The sequence below is a fragment of the Aspergillus campestris genome (assembly GCF_002847485.1).
Source record: "Aspergillus campestris IBT 28561 chromosome Unknown P168scaffold_11, whole genome shotgun sequence".
NCBI lineage: Eukaryota > Fungi > Ascomycota > Eurotiomycetes > Eurotiales > Aspergillaceae > Aspergillus > Aspergillus campestris.
The window spans coordinates 63,931-84,237 of NW_020194346.1; the positions used below are offsets into that span (position 1 = coordinate 63,931).

The 20,307-nt window shown below is 51.4% G+C and overlaps 6 protein-coding genes across 6 annotated transcripts; 2 read left to right on the forward strand and 4 right to left on the reverse strand.

Moving 5' to 3' along the window:
• Positions 1-851: 851 nt before the first annotated feature.
• On the forward strand, positions 852-1,996 carry P168DRAFT_241681 (putative calcium/calmodulin dependent protein kinase; the record flags this gene model as incomplete). Its single annotated transcript, XM_024833766.1, has 4 exons — positions 852-979; positions 1,034-1,305; positions 1,360-1,577; positions 1,634-1,996. 4 exons carry the CDS (start codon positions 852-854, stop codon positions 1,994-1,996), a joined length of 981 nt encoding a protein of 326 aa, XP_024689948.1.
• A 979-nt stretch (positions 1,997-2,975) lies between these two features.
• On the reverse strand, positions 2,976-5,327 carry P168DRAFT_333995 (DNA polymerase IV; the record flags this gene model as incomplete). Its single annotated transcript, XM_024841688.1, has 1 exon — positions 2,976-5,327. Exon 1 carries the CDS (start codon positions 4,989-4,991, stop codon positions 2,976-2,978), a length of 2,016 nt encoding a protein of 671 aa, XP_024689949.1. The 5' UTR covers positions 4,992-5,327.
• Positions 5,311-7,062, reverse strand: P168DRAFT_46963 (glycoside hydrolase family 76 protein). The gene is made up of 3 exons (XM_024841959.1): positions 6,774-7,062; positions 6,262-6,711; positions 5,311-6,199 (listed from the first exon to the last, which is right to left on the reverse strand). Exons 1-3 carry the CDS (start codon positions 6,981-6,983, stop codon positions 5,630-5,632), a joined length of 1,230 nt encoding a protein of 409 aa, XP_024689950.1. The 5' UTR covers positions 6,984-7,062; the 3' UTR covers positions 5,311-5,629.
• Positions 7,063-8,358: 1,296 nt separating this feature from the next.
• P168DRAFT_284125 (uncharacterized protein) lies at positions 8,359-9,081 on the reverse strand (the record flags this gene model as incomplete). The annotated part of the gene is made up of 3 exons (XM_024836112.1): positions 8,359-8,393; positions 8,618-8,998; positions 9,075-9,081. The coding sequence occupies 3 exons, from the start codon at positions 9,079-9,081 to the stop codon at positions 8,359-8,361; spliced, it is 423 nt and encodes a 140-aa protein (XP_024689951.1).
• Positions 9,082-13,351: 4,270 nt separating this feature from the next.
• P168DRAFT_329335 (dicarboxylic amino acid permease agtA) lies at positions 13,352-15,646 on the forward strand. Its single transcript, XM_024841463.1, has 5 exons — positions 13,352-13,691; positions 13,750-13,807; positions 13,874-13,880; positions 13,955-14,115; positions 14,193-15,646. The coding sequence occupies exons 1-5, from the start codon at positions 13,535-13,537 to the stop codon at positions 15,511-15,513; spliced, it is 1,704 nt and encodes a 567-aa protein (XP_024689952.1). The 5' UTR covers positions 13,352-13,534; the 3' UTR covers positions 15,514-15,646.
• A 479-nt stretch (positions 15,647-16,125) lies between these two features.
• On the reverse strand, positions 16,126-18,161 carry P168DRAFT_257761 (M14 family metallopeptidase). The gene is made up of 2 exons (XM_024834571.1): positions 17,665-18,161; positions 16,126-17,602 (listed from the first exon to the last, which is right to left on the reverse strand). Exons 1-2 carry the CDS (start codon positions 18,064-18,066, stop codon positions 16,214-16,216), a joined length of 1,791 nt encoding a protein of 596 aa, XP_024689953.1. The 5' UTR covers positions 18,067-18,161; the 3' UTR covers positions 16,126-16,213.
• Positions 18,162-20,307: the final 2,146 nt, after the last annotated feature.

Consider the following 20,307-nt stretch of genomic DNA (forward strand, 5'->3'; position numbering starts at 1 on the left):
ACTTCGTTATATCCGTCTTACATTCTCTTGGCTCTCAGAAAGTGGCAGCCATGGACTCCTGCAACGGAGTGATTCTTTGCATGTATCGAATAGCATCTTCTAAACATTTCGATATTTCAACAAGATGTAACCCTGTAGACCTGTCAACCACTCGAAAACGCTAGTCTGGACTATGGTCAGATTTGCTTGCCTCTAGCTCATAGATGTTCGTAGATGAAATTGCTCTTTCTGACTTGGCACAGAGCCAGCCGTTACTTCAAAGAGGCCTTGGTAATGGACACCTCGCAATTGCGGCTTCAATTGAGACCAACGTATGTATGGATTGTCAGCTCGAAGGATAAATTGATTTATTGGTGGAGACGAGATCCCTACCTTCCTTCCTTCATCGCAAGCGCGAACCTGAAAGGTCGAACCAACAAATGCCCGGATGCGGGCGCCCGGCCGGGGGGCCGCTGGGCCCAGACGGGGCCCGGACCCCTGTCTTCCCAAACTTGGTTAGACCGGCGATGGCATAAGGCCTACTTCAACAGGCGATGGTATCATGGTGAACTGCGTTGTCTAGCACTATCTACCCCCGTACTGCAGTGTCCTATCTGAGCAGCTGCACTGGGATTAGACCCCTACCATATCGCAGGCCCAAACAACACGGTTTTTTTTTTTTTAAATCTACCCCACACATCGTCTTCGAAACGGCAGACGACGACTCGGCCCGATAACCCTGTTTATCTTGGTTTAGGCGACCGATTTCGCCATCTCACCAGTCACTCTAAACGACCGGGCCTCGTCTGATATATCTCCCTTGTGGTGAAACCTCTCTTGTTTCCTTTCGAAAACGTGGTTTTTCCATAAGAATGTTCCGGGGGACCGTCGCAAGGATGGCATCTGCACGTAAAGAATTGATTGGGACGACTGGACGTCGCTACGAGTTCAAGTCTTTGATTCAAGAAAGACCTCATCTGGGTCGTGTCTGGCTGGCAAAGTATGAAAGCTCTTTTGTCGCACATAAGATTCTCCATATATTGACACACTCCAGGTCAGGTCCAGCTCAATTCATTTTGAAAGATGTACCGGAAGATATTTTCTCCAACTTCAATGAAAGAATACAACCCCAGCTTAACAAAAGCCCCTATATACGGCTACCACATGACGCTATACCAGGCGAACGGGTTCTCGTTTACAAGTACTTGAAGGACGACTTTTTGGATCTCGTCAGGAGGGAAATACCGATGCGAGCCCGAAAGAAGATCCTCAAGGCTAGTTTGCTAGGGATTGCGGAGTTGCATGACAAGAATGTTGTTCATCTAGGTCATTGGTTTTCTCCACACTTTTGTGTTTAACGCGAGCACTAACTATTGTTAGACATTAAACCGGATAATATTATGGTTGACAGTTACTGCGACCGCAAAGATGGTTCTGTCGAACGGGTTCAACTCATCGATCTCGAAAATGCCGCTTACCTTCCGAAAGGCCGATGCATCAAAGGCATGCTGGCTGGAAATGATAACTGGCGCAGCCCCGAAGCACATTTCAAGGGCGAGCTAAACAAACCGACGGATATATTCTCCTTCGGTATTGTTGTAAGTGGATATTTTGCCGTCACGAGAAGAAGACATTTACCGACTGACTCGAATAGTGCATTTACGCTGTTCTCGGTCGCGTCATCTTCGGGCCCGATGAAGATTTTGAGAAGCACCATGCGCAGGGAGCACTTCCTATCTTCATTCGTCTCCAGCGTCAGGTCTCATATTTCGGAGATCCGGAGGGAATTAATGGCTTGTCGAAGCATCTCGCGGACGATGAGTTCGGTCGTGAGGCTTTGCAGATGTTATGGGATGAAAGGCTAGAAGAGCACATCCCATACAGGCCTTTTGCCGAGTGGCCCGAAATTACAGATCCAGACTTCAAAGATCTTATCAGTGGCCTGACGAATCTTGACCCGGCGAAACGCATTACAGCACGCCAGGCGTTGGCTCATCCATGGTTAGCAGGCATCTGAGGGTGCCCATATCCATTCATATACAGGAAGTGACTTGCAATCAAATACGCCCGTCGCCATGATCTTGCAAGACAGCTCAAAGAACCTTACTGCGATCAGCCATCCTTTTGCCCTCAATAATCTGCAATGTCATGCCAACGGATTTAGCTAGTCATGGATGTGCTCAATCTTGATCGATACCAGAGGCAGCGTCAATCTATAAGAGACCCCTCACCTGCGAATGATCCATTCTTGGGGTGATGGTCTTCCTACGAGAGTTGTATCGCCAGGCGCAGCAGACCAGAAATTCGATGGACCTTCAATTTTGTCATCGTGTGGAAAATGGAGGATGGTTTCAAACCTCACTGAACCACATTCCTGTGCAATGTTAGTCGGCGACGATGACAAGGATGAGGAACGGAATCACCACGGAGGCATTGATGCTAATGGGTTTGTCTTCCGGGCGCAATTTCGTCGCCATCCGGACGATCCCACTGCATACATGGCACACATGATCGGCATTATTGGGAGCGAAGATGCGATCTACGACAGGCAATCTTGAAATGGGACAAGTAGAGGGAATCATGTAAGCTGTATATCAGCATTGTGGGTCAGTCAAGCCTGGGGACGGCTTGTATCCGATAAAAGAGGGGGGGAGGCCAGATCCGGAAAAGCTGGTGGTAACTGTGTATATCTTCTTGTAGATGAACTGTGTGATTATACACTCGTTCCCCCTCTTTCCGTGCTGCGGTGGAATTAAGAAGATGGGTTAGGTATTGCATACGGTGGAACTGGGCCTGACGCGAGTACAAAACACTGTAGATCCGTATCCAGGTCTATGTACAGCAGCTTAAGGAACAGCTTAAGGAATCGAACCGTTTTGGAAATCAGAATAGTTTCACAGTATGTATAGATACAGATAGAAATATAGTGGTTAGATATAGACAAGTGTATACAACACCAAAACAGTACCCCACAGCATAAACAAAAAAGTATATCCTCACCTCGAACACCTCTCCCCCGCCAACCTCCACCCCACCCCCAACCCCTCCATAACCAACCTCTCCCTCTCCTCCCAAGTCTCCCCGCTCCCCTCCAAATCAACAACCGCCCCCTGCCCCGTAGTAGTCGGGTACTGGCGCACGCCACTAGAATCAAACCGCCAGCCGTGCGCCTTCTTCGCGTACCGCCGCAGGTCCCGCTCGAATGTCGTGTCGCCGGTCCAGCCTAGCACGGCGCACCCGACTGTTCGCCACGGTGAGATGATGATGTCGACGCGGCGGTGGATGTTGGGGTTGCGTTTGCGGCGTTGGCGGTCGTGTTCTTCTTTGTTATTATCATTGTTATTATCATTGTCGCCGTTGTGATCGTTGTCGTCGAAGTGCGGGTCCTGCCACACGACGAGGGCCTTGTCGAGGTGGTCGAAGTGAGAAGACGAGGTTAAGCCATCGCCGTGGGGAGCAGGACGGGGATGCTGATCGCGGGCTGAAGCCATCGTGTGAAGCGCAAGGGTATGCGTGATCCAGCCTTCTGCTTCAAGACTAGCAACGACATCGACGACGAGATCCTGCGTCGTAGACTCGTCGGGATGGCTAAGGATGATGTCCACGTCGCCGCTGGATTCCTTGCCTCGGCGGTAACCGCCCACGACGATGCATTCGACGCCGCGGGCGTCATTGTCGGGGCTGCCATCGGCGGAAGGGCGCACGCGGTTAGCGTGTTGGCGGACAGTGCGCGCGATTTCTTCGCTTTCAGCGCGTGGGATGCCTATCAGGAGCTCGTCGTAGAACTTCACGCCGATCTGCTGCACGCGGGACAGCGAGTCCCAGCCGTGTTCGACGATATCGTCGAGGTCGCGCCATCCGCGCTTGTAGTAGAAGTCGCGGGCGGTTTTGGGCCCGACGCCCCAGATCTGGTTGAATGTGTGGAGGTCGCGCAGGGCTGGGTCCGTGGTGAGGGCGTCGGCTGCGGAGAGCGTGCCGTGTTCGCTCTGCTGGAACTCAGCGAAGAGGTGCGCGATCTTGGCTTCGCAGCCGGGGAGAGCTAGGATTTCTGAACCCCGGCGGAAGCTGTACGGGTAGGCGGCTATGGCGGCGATGGATGTGCTGTAGGCGCGGACGCCGATCTCGTCGAGGGTTAGCTCGCGGATTGTGCGGATTTTGAGCAGCTGCGAGATGAACCGCTCGTTGGGCGGGTGGAGCGGCGCGGAGCGTAGGCATGCGTACATCACGCGCTCTTTGACCCAGTCCGGTGCGGGAGGCAGAGGTACGGCTTCCTCGTTCTCGGATGTGGTCTGGCGGTATAGTTTGGGAGGGGGGCGCTGCGACGAGGGACTCGTGTCCATTGGCCGTCTGCCTGGAAGGGTTGAGACAATGGTGCCCGCTTTGGAAGCATCTTCTTTGGCTCTTTGCAGGATGCCCTTCACTGCGTTGGCTGGATCGGCGGGCTTTGCGTCCGGACGCTCGATCTTGACAGCTTGGTACACGACGAATGAATCAACGGGGAGAAGCTGACGCTCCTCCACACACCGGTCCAGCCATTCGAGCTTCACGACTCGGAGGCCGTCAGCCTCCAATTCCGGACTGGACTTTGACGGCGCTGGTCGCTTCAAATGACGGCCCGGATCATGGCGACTTTCCACCCCGTCCGCTTCATCCTCCGTCTCCGTACTGAGATCAATGACCTCATCGGGTCCACGATCCTCGACTCGCGCACGCCCACCCTCCTCAACACGTCTTCGCTTCACAGCCGGACGCTCTCGTGCCAGCCCAGCGCGCTCCTCCGTCCAGAGCCCCCGCGACCTCAGCTCCAACGCAGCGCGCTTCTTCTGGCTGATATTGCCGAGGAAGAGCTGCGCCTCGGCGACATTGTAGGTTAGGTGCGCACCTCGCTGGGTGAGGCGTTCTTCGACTTCATGTAGCTCATCCAGACTGAGATGTGTTGGGAGGACGAATATCGGGGGACAGGACGAGAAATCTGCGCTGGCTAGACTGTCGAGGTGGGATTCGGTGGGCATGGTAAGAGGTTTGCCGCCATTGCAAGGATTTGGGGAGGGCCTTTTCTAAATATTTAGGTCAATTGGTAGAAATGAGAGTTCATTTTGGAGCAATATATAGGTAAGAAGTAAGAAAGCATGGTATTTTCCTGGGTAAAAGCAGTGGGATGGTAAATGTATAGAACGAAGGGAGGGAAGAAGGAAGAAAGTGAAGTCATCATTGTCGATCATTTGGCTGGTTGAGATATTTCTTGGCATGTCCACTTCGGGTTCAAAGAACCGATTGCCAGATTGGGGATATTGAATCCGAGAAATACATTGGGTGAAGTTGATCAATTGGGAAATGTGGTTTGGAAATGAAGCTTGAGAGAAGAGGATCGATGCACTATGCCCCCTTGAGATCAATCTAGTTGTACAGTATATAAGAAAACACACGGGTATAACGGACAATCGCCAGATAGATGATTGGGAAGAATGAGGCCTTCCTTTATCATTGCCTGTGTCCATGAGGTGAAATTATATGAAGGCGAAAAACAGAGAAATGCAAATTGTCTGTCCTGACAGACCCCTACATCCCCACAAAGGCCATAAGAGTTACAAATAGATGGTATGGCTCCAGGGAGGACAGCCAGACGCTAATGAAGTCCGAGACAAGACCGCTATGACTTGATCAACCAGCCCACCGCACCGCCAATGGCAATCACCATGATAATAGTCAGGATCCATGCGCCCGCGCGGTCACCCGTGTTGATCGGATCCAACTTGTTGGGATCGTCGTCTTCGCCCGAGTCGATCTGGTGTTCGCCCGCATCGGGATTCGTGTCGATGGTGTTGGGGCTCTGGGACTCCATGACCATCAGGTTGGACGTGATCGCCCCCAGAGCGGCCATTTGGACTTCGAGGCCTTCGATGCCATCCCAGCTGGGCTGGTACCACCGGCTCCCGCAGAGGTTCTCCGACTTTCCGGAGCATTGTTTGCCCACGGCGACGGCGGTGCCCTGGAGCTTAGGGATGATCTGTTCGGCGGTCTTGGGGGCGAGAATTGCCGTGAACGCCAGCCACATGGCTAGGTAGCCCTTGAAGCCGAGTTGATTCCGGTCACAGGTCATGATGGGTTCGCAGGCTACTTCGGACAGGACAGTGCCGCCAAACTTTTGCGGGAAAAAGGTCTTCAGGGTGGACCCGAGCAGCCCGTCGACCCGCTTCTCCCACTTCGCATCGCCGTTGGTCTAGGGAAGAGGTTAGCCGAGGGAACATTCCCCGTGACTGCAGGGACGGGGCAGGTTCTAACATAGTTGTACATAAACACCGCGCCGGTGAGGTAGGCACCGTAATTGTAGGTCCACTGCGTCCGGCCGGCATCTTTACAATTGGCTTCGTTCGAGGTCGAGTCCGCCACGAACCAGGTCTTCTCATTGATCAGAGGCGTTGTCACGGACCAGTCCCAGATCTTGTCAGCCCAGTCGGCGTACGTGTCGTTCTTGGTGAACCGGGCTAGTCGAGCGGACAGCTCAAAGAGCCCGCCGTTGGAGACGGAGTTCTTCATCGTGTATCCGGCCTGGTAAGGCCAGATCTGCCATCGGATTCCCCCATCGCAGGTGGTCGTGTCCCATCGGCCCACTTGCATGTTGAACACAGCCCGAGCTAGCGATGTCCACGACGGCTTGCCGTCGATCCCCGGAAACCCGGTCTCCGAAGCCGTGATGGCGGCCAATCCGAAAAACATTTGATCGTCGTTACCCTGATCGTCTTCGATGAGCGTCCGGACCTTCCCACTACGGCGACGACGGGGGCAAAGCTTACCAGCCATTGACTGTAGTTGGAGGAGAAATAATCGTAGTTCTCTCCGGACTGGAACATCAAATCGTGGGAGACGACCTTGTTGTATGAATCATCCTTGGAGGCGTGCCAGTACTGAATCAAGGTCATGAACATGCTCCCAGCGATATACCAAGTGTCGGTGAGTTTCCCCGGAATCCCTTCCGTCTGGTTGTCTTTGTAGAATTGCATCATGGGGTCGGCGATGGCCGTGCCGGCCTTCGTTAACGAATCTAACCAACATGGAATCTTAGTATCCCTGCCGGAAACCCTCGCCAGGGCGAGAGGTGTGTAGCCAAATGATACCTTTACTGTTCACCTCGATGGTGATATCTGCCAGGGCCGCCTGCGCTTGCAACAGCAGCAGCGCGGCCCTGCAGAGGCGTCGCAGCCCCAAACCGCGCATTCCCCCTGCTTTTCTTGTATTACCGCGGTTCGTCAAGAGATATCGGTCGGTCGGTCCGGAAGGGCGTGGATGGATGGTAAACAATGTTCCAGTCGATGGAAGCGAAATCGGCGCCCGGACTGCGGGGGGGGGCAAACCAAAGATCACCAAAGAAGAGGAAACAACGGCTAGAACGTAGTCTATGAAGGGGGGAAGAGATGAAAGGGGGATAGGGATCACAGTCTGGGAAGTAAATTGAAGTGACAATTACCGGCGAAAAGCCAAGCAGCCAAGGAGAACGCCAAGGCCTAGATCCAACCTGCTATTCGTTCTTGGGAGGGTCAAAGGGGGGCAAATTTGATTCGAATTGGTTTAGCCGGTCGTGGAAGAAACAACAAGTCGCCAAGGATGGTCCCAATGGTCGCTGCCTGTTTCCAAATTTATCTCCAGTCCCTTGATTATGTATTAGGAATGACAGGTCCAAAGGTAGAAGAAGAAAAGAGATGATCAAGAACCGTCGTCAACTGGAGACTTGGGTAAACACCACAACGACATTCTTCTTCACATCGCCCCGCATTCCTACCAGGATTTCGTTCCCTAAGGATTTATACTGGTCATCCTGCTGCATCCGGGTATCCCAGTCGTGAGCCCGTCCGCAGCCTAATCATCCTTCGTGGTGTATTTTCATCCTGCTGACGCCGATCCATCCGTATCGCCGGTTCTGTCTCTGGAGTGTTATTGGTGGACGGACATTGCCTTCCATCCTTTGTCTGGTCTTTTTGTTTTCTTTTCTTCCCTGGTTAGTGTGGTTAATTAACTCTGTTTCTCTTTTTGATCTGAGCCTCTTGAAACAAGTCCGAACGTGTTTCTTGACGAAGCGGGGAGCAATCCAGAGATCGAGAGATCGAGCGTGGGTCTTGGCTGACTCAGTCACATGATCTGCCTCATAGATCAGATCATCTACAGTCGATCAACGCCCTGGACAGTGGACAGTGTAAGAATAGACCAGATTCAAATGGATCAGAATCTATCATCTGATACATACATTCATCGGCTGTACTGAATTACAGCCAACTCATCGGCTGATCAACCAGCGCATCTCCAGAGTACAACGTGTATTGTCTCACAGTGTGATGTCACACTCTCGGACTATCCGGATACACGCAGTATGCCAAAACAGGTCATTTAAGTGGATTCCATCCTGTAGTACAGATTATATGCTGCTAACATTGTATATAATTCCCGTTCACGGGCGAATACTACTAATATACGATGAGAAACCAAGCCCAATCCAAGTATGTACTATATACCGTTAATGTTTCCACCAACCGCGGAGCGCCAGCACCTAGAGCTCCTAGTTTATCCAAGATAGATCGATCGTAGGATGGAACGTCTGATCATCTTCTTCCACCCACTGCACCAACCACCACCGTTAGCTACACACCTCCCACAGGAAAAGAAGGAAAAGAAAGGGGAAAACTAACATGCTCGATATTCTTCTTGATCGGGAACGGAGTCTTCTCTTCCTTGGTCAGACGAGGCCAGTAGCGAAGTTTCCGCTGCTTCTTGCGCAGGATGAACGTGACCCGTTTGCTCGAGTCGTTGCTTCGTTTCGAGTTGTCCACGTCGACCTCCTCCCAGAACTCGATCTTGTACAGGTGGTCCTTCTCGGCGGAGGAGGAGTCGCGGGTGTGGAATCTGATGGTGAGCTTCATGGGCTCCAGGTGGAATCTGGGAATGCCGGCGGTGTTTTCTGGGAGGTCGAAGACGATCGCGACGATGTTCGCGTCGCTCCTTGTGACGGAGGAGCGCTGTGTCCAGACGGCTGGGTGGGTTGGGTTAGCTGGGGATATGTTTGTGGGGGAAAGATGGACTCAATCCACGAGTTAAAGATGACATACCTTGCATTTTGAAGGGTATATAAACTGTTGATTATAGAAGAAAGGATTGATGTGAGAAGAACAATGCCTGTGGGTAATGGTGAGGAGGCCTTATAAGAAGCTCTAGGCTAGCTAGTCAACTTGACGTCACCACTAGATTAGAGACCCAGATACACACGACAAGGCATCATATCGCCACAGCATCAGCCCATCATCTACATAGGGTCAATTTCTGCTTAGTCTAGTTCGCCGGATGGGGTAGACTATGCTTACCACGCATAGCTCATTGGTGTAGGGTCATGGCAATTCTTTAATGTATCCAACTTCAACATATGATGCTCAAATGCCAAGTTCAGAGTTATTGGACATTATTGTACAGAATTAAGTATTAAATCAAAGTGTACTGAGTAGACCCGATTAAGCAGCTGGTAATGACTGGAGAGCCTGTGGAAACTGATTGAGCAGAGGCCGGAAGAGATGCAGAATATAATTCCAGATGTCAAAGTTCAGAAGACAAGAGCAGTATTGGACGCAAGTAAAAGTAGACAAGTCTTACCAAGTGATGGTATGAGTGTTATACAGTGCATGGATAATAAGGAAAATCATAACAAATACTACTCTTCTCTGACGAACTACGTGTAGAAGGAAGGGAATCATTTGACATGCATCCCAGTATTACCTCACTGCTTGGAAAATCTATCAGTCCCACTTTGAATTACTTGACACCAAGCAATGGCAATTATCTGGACACTGTTATACAACAGATGCTATCTGATATCACCTATGTTGTGTTATAGTCAAATATATCAGCGGATATTATGTTAAGCACTATACCAAACGTTAGTCAACGTTTTGGCGTAGCGATCTTGAGAAGATACCCTTCCATAAGTTAGATAAGATGACTATACTCCATCTATTAATGTCTTAAACAGATTGCAGTGATCTCAGAGGGTAAACAGACACACACAAAACAGGACTTGACCGCATCAAGTCAAGTTCTAGGACTAATTTTAAAAAGCAATAATAGCAACCCCCAGTCCACCACCAATTTTCTACACTATAATCCTATGCAGCATGCTAGCCGTACCCTAAACCCAGGTAAGCCAATACAAGCAGACGAACAGTAGTATGACACGCCTAAAAGCCTCGGTACCTTGTAGATCAACCTGTCGAAAACTCTTCTAGAACCAAGCTAATGGGCTGGGTAGATATCTTAATCTTACATGCTGTCCACAACCCTGCTAGGCTGTTACCCAGAAATCTGGATAGAGATAATAGAAATGGACCCACCCTTGACCTACACAACTATCACTAATACGGTAGCGGTGAATCGGTGGGGACTGGATGGATGAGATAGCGGGTTATGCATTAATTGTTTATTGGCTGGTCATGACTCCTGATAGGGTTGTTGTGGCTTGTGAGTGAGGTAGAGAAAGAATGAGAACCCGAAGGATCATCATAATCTGTTTAGTTCATGGGGAAGCCTAGGGATGGCTATTGTATTTTGATGTCTTTGTTGGTAGAGCTGTGTGCGTACTGTTATCAGCAAAAAATCTAGAGCGATATATGGATTGAGCATGACAATGACTATTGAAGATACTAGGTATAAATCACAAGCTCTCTTATCGTTTCCAAGACTTCTGGCCACACGAGGTGGTCTGACCCAGGGCACAATTCGAGGGTGCCTGGTCAGACTGATACGGAAGATAGGTATGTGGTGATAGAATGGATAATCCATAGATAAAATCTCTAGAGCTCTAAACATAATAATTCATTAATTATGATTTCCCTGCTGATGTCTGTATCGACCTTGGCAGTGGTGATCAGTAAGTTCTGATAACCTAGGGGCTAGTTTTACCTAAAAGCATGGTCAAACTCTTCAAGGCCTATGGCATATAAGCATGTCCTTCCAAACTATCCCACAAACTTCAGAATAGCCAAGAAGATATACCGAAATCCACAGTCCAAAATCACAAATCAGGACCAAGCACAAACCAAAGAATAGGGTAAGTCAATAGGGTTTGGTCTTGGCACCCGGTTATGTTGAGAATCTCCGCCGCATCCCGCCTGGGTCAGGGTTCTCTGATTGGGCGGGCCGCTTCATGGAATTAACTCGGCATTTACGGACAGAGGACACTTATGCTCTAGTCTATAGCCTGGGTCTGCTTGGTAGGGAGATAGGAGCAGATGTTAGGGTTCCGAACTAATCACTCTGGATAGCCGTATCCGGTGGTCCGAGATTCAAGAAAATGTGGGATTTGATCCTGACCTTAGTACCGGCACATTCCACGGTTATTTCTCAGACACACACAGTAGAGACTCTCTCTGCCCGAGAATGTGTGCCCGAGTGTGCTGGTTTATCTCTCGGAGTTTATGGAGCCGACCCACCTCTCCAAGATCCCGTCGGTCCAGATAAGCATGGAAGTGGTAAGTGGGAAGCGAGAGAAGGCGGGGTGCAGGCCCGGCGGATTTCTCTTACCTAAGGGGGCTCGGTTAGAGAAGGCGTTATCAATTTCCCAGACTGTCATAGGTCAAGGGAGTGGGGATACATCAACAAAGACAAAAGACAAAACGAAATCTCCAGAGCCTTGCAGCAATGCTATCAGTGGGCGAGGAGTTTTAAAAATCGCCCCCACCGGGTCAGCCCGAGGGGGGATACAGACGGTTGTTAGTAAAAAGGTGGGACTGGGAACCTTCATGCTCGTCTGGGGAAAGAGACTAGTCCTGACCAGCCCGTCCCTTTGCCGCACTAAGACACCGGAGGGAATCCATGGCTCCCTTTCCTCCTCGGATTTCGCCCCGACCAGGATGAAAGTAGCCGAGAAAAAAAAATTCAGATCGGGTTGGTAGTAGGTCCGGATATGCAGGACGCATCCCAGACCACATGGGATGCGAGACTCTAAACTTAGTTACCGTAGTATCAGCTTGGACTTGGATATTCTAGAAGGACTTCCAGGCTGCTGATACGGGGGAAGATAAGGGAAGGTTGGGATGTGATTGGGCGATGGTCATCGGGTAGATCTAACCCTAATCGAGTCACGGGTGCTGGCAGAAATAATTAATCGGGTACCATTAAGTATTGTTTTGTAGTATACAGCCCCATACTTATCTATGGATTATCCATTCTATCACCACATACCTATCTTCCGTATCAGTCTGACCAGGCACCCTCGAATTGTGCCCTGGGTCAGACCACCTCGTGTGGCCAGAAGTCTTGGAAAATAAGATGCGGTAGGGGTCGGTTCGGGTGACAGGGGGTGACAACCAGGGTTCAGCCGTCAACTCCAGGCTACGAAGGTACTCCTCATGACCACAGCACATTAGCGCTTGGACCTGATCCAAGTTCTCTCCACAACCTGCTCGGTTTGCTTCGGATATGTTTCGGCTGCATCGAGTAGGATCGTCTCTCTTCATCTAGGATACTGAGAATAGTAAGGAATGAAGGATACTAATATCATCATATGGTACCCAAACCGGCATTTGATCAGCCACGTTTCCCCATAATCCCCCCATTGTGATCTTCGCAAAGAGATACGCTGTGGTCCGCTGGGAGGATCAGACCAATTTCCACCTCGTTTTCGACCGATTCTGTGACTAATAAAAAACCCAGGTCGAATTGCACAGGTGTTGAACTCGACTGTATTTGGTTTCCCGTCCGTGTTTTCTTCCCCGGAGTGGAGACCGAGACTGATGTGGAGTCGGATGCTGATTGGGTGGATAACATGCCAAGACCATCCGCCTCCCAACTGTTTTCTTGGCATCATCCATTCCTGCCTCTCTGGCTCCTCATTCTCCTCTCCCCACGCGAGAAATAAGAAAATGATTTAGAGATCCCTGTCACAGTTTTAGTGCAGCGTGGGATTGCTACCTACCGACCTTAGTTTACGGTTACCACCCTACGTGCTTGGGTCCCTCGCACGCCATCCAATCAGACGGTTGACTGTCTCGTTTCTTTGACTTGTTTGAGCTGTTGCTTCGACTTCAGTCTGGGGAGAGTATATCTTAGGGAAAATCAAATGAACTAATAATAATAATAATAAGAATAAATTAAGAAATAGATTGAAATGGAAATGAAGATGGAAATCAAAACGAAAAGGATGAATCATGGACAAATCGAGCAATCAGACAAATAACAGAGCATAATGAGAATAATCCTCCAGACTAGCGTTGGCGACCCTGCTTATCAGCCTGCACAGAATCTGGACGGACGAGGCCTCGGCTTCCCCCGTCAGCTCCTCTTTTACTCTTTTAAATTCTCTCTCGCATCCTTCTTCTTTTTAACCTTTTTCCTTCCCCTCCCCCGCTTCACTTCTCTTCTACTTTACTTCTCCTTCTCGACCTCCCTTCTCGACCTCCCTTCTCGACCTCCCTCTCTCTTCATCTCCCGATCTTGGCTTAGGGCTTTGTGTACACAATTCCCTTTCACTAGCCACAAGTGTCGATCCGTCTTCAATCAGAGAGTAACCAACGGGAATTTCAACATGGGAGTCCTGGGCGAGAAGGATGACTTCTCGACGGGCATGCCCGTCGGGAAAGTCTCATCGCGCGAAATTGGTCAGGCCGAAGAAGGCGTGCTGGCTTCGGAGCAAGACTCGGAGCTCCATCGCGCCCTCAAAGCTCGTCACATTACTATGATTGGTATGCTCCCCACTGGACTGGGGAATCGACAAGGCTGTTGGACTAACAAGCGCAATAGCTATTGGTGGTGCGATTGGTACAGGTCTGCTTATTGGAACGGGAGAGGCTCTTGCGAAGTAAGTTTGGAATACTGGGTCTCAATGGAAGTCATAGAGGGCAAAGTACTAACAGATTCACCTTAGGGCTGGCGTAAGTCATTTCCACCATCGGAGAGACAGTGAAAGATAGAAGACAAAGAAAAAAAGAAACTAACTCATTCACAGCCCGCAGCTATTCTCATCTCCTACTCATTCGTCGGTTTCATCGTCTATCTGGTTATGTGCGGTCTCGGAGAGATGGCTTCCTGGTTACCTCTTCCCTCTGGTTTCACGGGTTATGCCATTCGCTTCTGTGACCCGGCCTTGGGTTTTGCCATGGGTTGGACGTACGTACCCAATACTCCCTTATATCCCAAGATCGTGAAAGCGAATTGTACACCCGCTAACAAAGTCGGTGATGCAGATACTGGTTCAAATATATCATCATCACACCAAATCAGTTAACAGCCGGCGCAATGGTCATCCAGTACTGGATCGACGCAGACCGGGTCAATCCCGGAGTCTGGATCACCGTCTTCCTCGTGCTGATCATCGCCATCAACTACTTCGGTGTCAGTTTCTTTGGCGAATTTGAGTTCTGGCTGTCCTCCTTCAAAATCGTCGTCATCTGCGGCCTGATCCTGCTGTCGTTTATCCTCATGTTGGGCGGCGGTCCCGACCACGACCGCAAAGGATTCCGCTACTGGAAGGAACCCGGCGCCTTCAACACATACATCGAGCATGACAACAAGGCCGCCGGGCGATTCTATGCTTTCTGGGCCACCATGGTGTCCGCGACCTTCGCATACCTGGGCACCGAACTGGTCGGTGTGACCGTCGGCGAGGCCCAGAACCCGCGCCGCACCATCCCCCGTGCGATCAAGTTGACCTTCTACCGCATCGTCTTCTTCTACGTGATCAGCGTCCTGCTCGTGGGCACCCTGGTCCCCTACGACTCGAAGGACCTGGCCTTTGCCAAGGAGCAGAACACCGGCGCCTCCGCTTCGCCCTTCGTGGTCGCCATCAAGCTTGCCGGCATCCCCGCCCTCCCCCACATCCTCAACGCTTGCATCCTCGTCTTCGTCTTCTCTGCCGCCAACTCCGATCTCTACATCGCCACGCGCACCATCTACGGCCTCGCCAAGGAAGGCAAGGCGCCCCGGATCCTCGCGCGCACCGACCGCCGCGGCGTGCCCGTCTACGCGCTCATTCTCTGCGCCCTCTTCGCCTGCCTCGCCTACATGAACGTCTCCAGCGACTCCAAAGAAGTCTTCGGCTACTTCGTCGACCTCGTCACCATCTTCGGTCTCCTAACCTGGATCTCCCTCCTCGTCACCCACATCTACTTCGTGCGCGCGCGCAAAGCCCAACAGGTCCCCGAGTCCGACCTCGCCTACAAGGCCCCCTTCGGCACCGCCGGCTCCTACTTCGCCCTCGGCTTCTGCATCCTCATCTCCTTCACCAAGAGCTACGACTGCTTCACCCACAACGAGGACTGGGGCACCTTCGACTACAAGACCTTCATCACCGCCTACCTCGGCATCCCGCTCTACATCATCCTCATCTTCGGCTACAAGCTGGCCACCCGCTGCAAGGGCGTCAACCCCCACGAGGCGGACCTCTGGACCGGCAAGGATATCATCGACCGCGAGGAGGCCGAGTATCTGGCCCGCAAGGCGGAGCACGACGAGCACCACGGCGATGCGAGCTGGTTCTATCGCGTCTTTGTTTCGTGGCTATTCTAGGATATGTATTTTTGTAGTATTTATTTATTTTATTTATTTTTTTTGATGACATGTTGAATGGTTATGATCTTTTATAATCCTTATTTGCTTTTCTCTCTCTTTTTTCTTTTCTGATCTTTCCGTATAACTGTATATTAGGATGGCAGGTGTAGTCATATGTATAACAAGCCATGACTCAATACCTTGAGGGCCATAGAAAATAGACAGGCACGTAAGTAACCCCTAACTCATCCTGACCGGCGCAGGTCTACGGTATAAACATCAAGAGTGTCATAAACCAAACAGATCAAACGGAACAAGCCCTAGGTATACAAGGTAGGTTGTGATAAAACAAGTGAAAGTACACAACTACGCAGGTAGTACAGAGTCGATAAAAATAAATAATATTCCCTATCTAATCTGCAACATCCCTTTGCCAGCGAAAAAACGCAACCCAAACCCTAGGTAGTACCTAGTCACCAAGCCCCTGTTAGGACAGAGAGCAATACACAATTTAACAATCACAGCGGAAGAAAAGCCAAGAAAACAATATCGTTAGTCGTTCAGTCATTAAAGAATATCAACCGATCAGATAAGCACTCTTAGAATATGATATAGACATCCGGAACGCCCAAAGAAAAAAAAAAAAAAAAAAAAAAAAAAAAAAACATGGTATGAATAGAAAGGATGAACTGAGAAAACCAGAGTGATGGATGATAGTTTAGCGACGTCGGCGGAGTTCGTAGGATTGTTCTTCGTCTTCGTCGTATTCATCTTCGATCAATTCCCATTCCTCTTCGAAGTCCTCTTCTTCCGCTTTGCCGCCCGCAAAGTTAGGCTCGTGGGATGGCGATGGTGTGGTATCAATATCGTAGAAGAGGTCTGCATCCCAGTCGATGGGATCGCTACCCCCCGCGACGCCCGTAGTCCTAGTACTGCTGCTATTGCCAGTAACGAAGAACTGCCCAAACCTAACCGCCACATTGAAGATCTCTTTCCCTGTGGGTATGATGTGCTCCGATGGAAGGAGAAAGCCGTAGCTGCCGCGGTCGCGGAGCTTAATCTGGTACGAGTAGACCGCGTGCAGCTGGTTGTAGAACCAGTCCAGCGCGCTGCCGCCGGAGCTGCCCCCGACGGGGAAGAAGCGCTCCGCGCGGGGAGCGAACTCCTTTGCGGGCGTGACGGTGCCCTCGCAGGCGGAGGTGACGTCGTAGCTTTCGCGCGTGGTCTGTCGGATGATTTTGGCGAGGCCGATACCGAGCTCTTCGAGGCTTTCGAGGGTTGGGGGCACTGACGAGCAGGAGTAGGAGTAGGGGTAGAGGATCTGCTGCGAGTAGGAGTGGAGGTCGAGGAAGCCGACGATGTCGGCGTTGTTGTTGTGTGTTTCGTTTAGGGCCCATCGTGCTAACTGGTCGGCTTCGACTCCGTCGAAGGGCTGGTCGCCTGCGTAGTCTTCTGCGCAGGGGTTGGAGCGCGTGCGTTCGCCGTCCCATTCGAAGCTCCAGGAGCGGTCGAGGTCGACGCCTGGGCAGAATCGTAGGCTTGTGCGCTGTCGATTCTTGCGCCACAGTCGGTCGACTTCCCAGCTGTAGACGTACCCGTCTGGGTTGAGGGTCGGTATGAAGACCCAGTCGAGGTCTCCTAGTAGGCGCGTGACGGCCTTGGACTTGCCGTACTTGGTGATTAGGTTGTAAGCGACGAATTTCACGGTCGACGTGCTGATCCACTCGCGCGCGTGGGTGCCCCCCACGACGACAACCGTCTTGCGGGGTGCCGTGGGGTTGCGGGCGTCGTTAACGCCGAGTCGGAGTGCGGGGATCTCGCGGCCTTCGGCCGACACCCCCACGCTGATCATACGGACGTGCGATGTGAACATAGAGGCCATCAAGCGCATCCATGGAACGATGACCGCTAGAGGTTGGTAGTCGCGGAACAGAATATCCCCCGCCTGCGCGGATTGCGGAGGGGAGGGACCGAATTTCGGGTGACCTTCTAACCCGATGGGACGACGGGTCGGGTAGGACGAGTAGATCATGTCGGCGACATTGTCGATAAGGGGTGTATAGGCGGTTCGAAGGCTATCGGGGAGAAGGCCTAGCAATGAAGGAATCTATGAACGCGCACGGTCAGTCTGAGTCACTTGACGCACCGGGGCCCTGCTAGTTGACATACGACTTCCTCGGCCAGCCTGATGTCTACAAATTCCGACGTTGATGCCCATACATCCAAGAACAGAATATCCGTTGCCTGGGCCAGCGCCGTGGCCTCCTTTTTATCGCGCAGGTTAAAGCGGAGGACGACATCACTGCCGTATCGGGCCAGCGTTCGGGAGGGCGGAGAGCCATCATAGGACCGGTCGTTGGACGAGCCCTGGGATGAGGACTTGGGGATGCCCCATATGCTCTCAATGACCCAATCTCGGACACGAATCCACGGACGTTTGCGATCGGAGGGGTGAGGAGCTAGGACCTGAACGGGCTCGACGGGCGGCGGGGGCGTTATACTGGAGCCTGCGGGGACCGCCCCTACCAGAGCAACCAGTGCAACCAGTACGAGAAACAGGAGATGACGCATTTTCGGCGAAGATAGGGATGAAAGATACCCCCTAAATCATCGTCCTTAGAGGGGTGAAAATAAAATGAGATACTGCAGAATCCAAGCCTGTCAGGGATTCGGAGGGATGTCGGAGGAATGATGGAATGATGGAATGATATCTTGGAAGAGGGCTGGGAGGGAGCCTCAGGCCGCAGTCGCGCTGACTGGTCGGTGGGTCAGCAGATAGCTGCCTCAGGCACAAGTGTCTCCAGCATTAGGCATCCACGTTTCGACTCCCATGAAAGGAGACCTTCACTCCGGTCGATGGGGGAGTGTGACGGTCATATCTAGGATGCATCAAATGGTTGGAGGTTTATCTACCAGACTCAAGGGGTGGAGCCGTCATTTTGCTTTTCAACGGTCAGGTACCTTAGTCAATGTCTCGAGTCTACCGCTTTACTCCCAAATGTACCTAGGCCGCGTGGTCTATTAATATAGGCATCTAGCGATTCTCCGACTCAGGTCCGACGTAGCTGAGGTGGCGCGAGGGATTCTGATCAAAATGAGAGGTCTCAACGGCTCTGCAAACTGCCTATAGTGACCCACACGGTGTTTGAAAATTTATCCTGTCGGTGATTTTATATTCTGACCACCCAATACCCTCGTATCAAAAAGTCGCGGCTGTGGCTATCTCTATGGACAAATCAGAAGATGAGGAAAAGAACCTCTCTGTAAGTCATTGCATGTACCGGCCAGATATCGTCCCCACCGTCCCCACCCAACGCCCCGATAAAGTTTCGGGCCATTCTTAGTCGGTTTTACATGTTCAGATAGTAAGTCTCACGAGTCATGACCGTTGGGCCCAGAGACAACCGTTTACCGATACGCAGCGACCATCAAAGTAGGGTTCAGACCGCCGTCAACCTGAGAGGGATACATGGTTGTCCAGCTGTGGGAGACCAGCTAAAAGTCTGGCCTACGGCTGAGTGGGGATCCGTCCACGTAATCCTGGACACCATCCAATGTTCTCGTAGTGTGGATGTTTTCTTACTAACATCGGACGGCAGAACAGCCCCACGGAATATCTCGTTTGGCACCTTTTTTCTCAGACGATGGCCAATATGGAAGAAGGTATATCATCAACGATCAACTGGGGTGGTGCTGCCTGACATGGGGTGGTCAATGTTGAAGATTCCACCGCGGGGAGACGAATGACATCAGCGTGTTATCTTGCAGGGAATCCCACAAGAACACTCCATATGTATGTAAACTCTAAGTATTATATTATTGTAGAATTCGAGTCAAGAACTAGCAGGGTTAGTAACGTAACAGTAGGGATTGATAGCTCAGGGTAAGGTTAAAGGTAGAAACACGCGATGAGATGCACACTTGTAGGTAACTCCGATGTGAGAGCTCCAATCGAATCCTAGACAGGGCGATCCTTGAGCGATACATCCTCGTGGGAGAATTGAAGATCATACTTGAAAGTATAACATCAGAGAAGACACTAATAAAGCAGTAGAAGAAGAAGAGGAGAAGTAGTAAAGGAAGAGAAGTAGAAGAGCAACACGTGCCCAGGATCCAACCCAACCAAACCAGGCAAACCAACCAAACCTCCAGGCCTCAGGCCTCTCGACTCTCCACTTTCTCTCGTTCTCTCCCTCGCTTTCTGCTTCATCATCTTCATCTTCATCTCTACTTCATCCCTCCCTTCCCTTCCCCCTCGAATGCTTCCTTCTGACTGATTCTCTGGAAACCATTGTTACTCCACCTTTCCCTTAGTGCTTTCTCAGCCTCGTCTCGGCTTTCTAGCTCCCGTCCCACCTGGGTGGTCTTCCCCAGCAAAAAAATATACACCCCCCTGCCCCTCCCCTCCTTGCGCTTCTCCCCCCTCTTGGGCATTATTAGGACGGTACGCTGTGTCTAACTCACAGTTTTATCATTGTGATTGTGTCGCTCGGACCACTCGTCTATCGCTGAAGAATCGAATCTGGATTGGGCAATGTCACAGTTCGGTCCTATGTAACTACGACGTTCCGCCTAGACTCCCGAGGACTCGTTGATGATCGACTCCCTCCCTGCCCCTTTTTTACCTCTCTGTTCCTCATCCATCGATCAACGCGCCTGCGCCACGTGCTTTCTGCTCGTCTGCCCTCCCCTGTCAACCTGGTCGCAATGTTCATCGGCTGCGCTTGAAGCTGACGCACGCAATCCTACCCCTGGAACCTGTCACTCTCCGCTCCCTTGGTCGCATTGACCCCCCCCCCCCCCCCCCCTCAG

Bases quoted from the DNA above. Each gene is read 5' to 3' on its own strand.
- P168DRAFT_329335 (XM_024841463.1), top strand. From the start codon at position 13,535: ATGGGAGTCCTGGGCGAGAAGGATGACTTCTCGACGGGCATGCCCGTC. The intron at 13,692-13,749 runs GTATGCTCCCCA...CAAGCGCAATAG, and splicing joins TCGTCACATTACTATGATTG to CTATTGGTGGTGCGATTGGT. The intron at 14,116-14,192 runs GTACGTACCCAA...TCGGTGATGCAG, and splicing joins GGTTTTGCCATGGGTTGGAC to ATACTGGTTCAAATATATCA.
- P168DRAFT_46963 (XM_024841959.1), bottom strand. From the start codon at position 6,983: ATGATGCAATTCTACAAAGACAACCAGACGGAAGGGATTCCGGGGAAA. The intron at 6,712-6,773 runs GTAAGCTTTGCC...GAAGACGATCAG, and splicing joins CCAACTACAGTCAATGGCTG to GGTAACGACGATCAAATGTT. The intron at 6,200-6,261 runs GTTAGAACCTGC...CCTCTTCCCTAG, and splicing joins CGGTGTTTATGTACAACTAT to ACCAACGGCGATGCGAAGTG.
- P168DRAFT_257761 (XM_024834571.1), bottom strand. From the start codon at position 18,066: ATGCGTCATCTCCTGTTTCTCGTACTGGTTGCACTGGTTGCTCTGGTA. The intron at 17,603-17,664 runs GTATGTCAACTA...GCGCGTTCATAG, and splicing joins TCAGGCTGGCCGAGGAAGTC to ATTCCTTCATTGCTAGGCCT.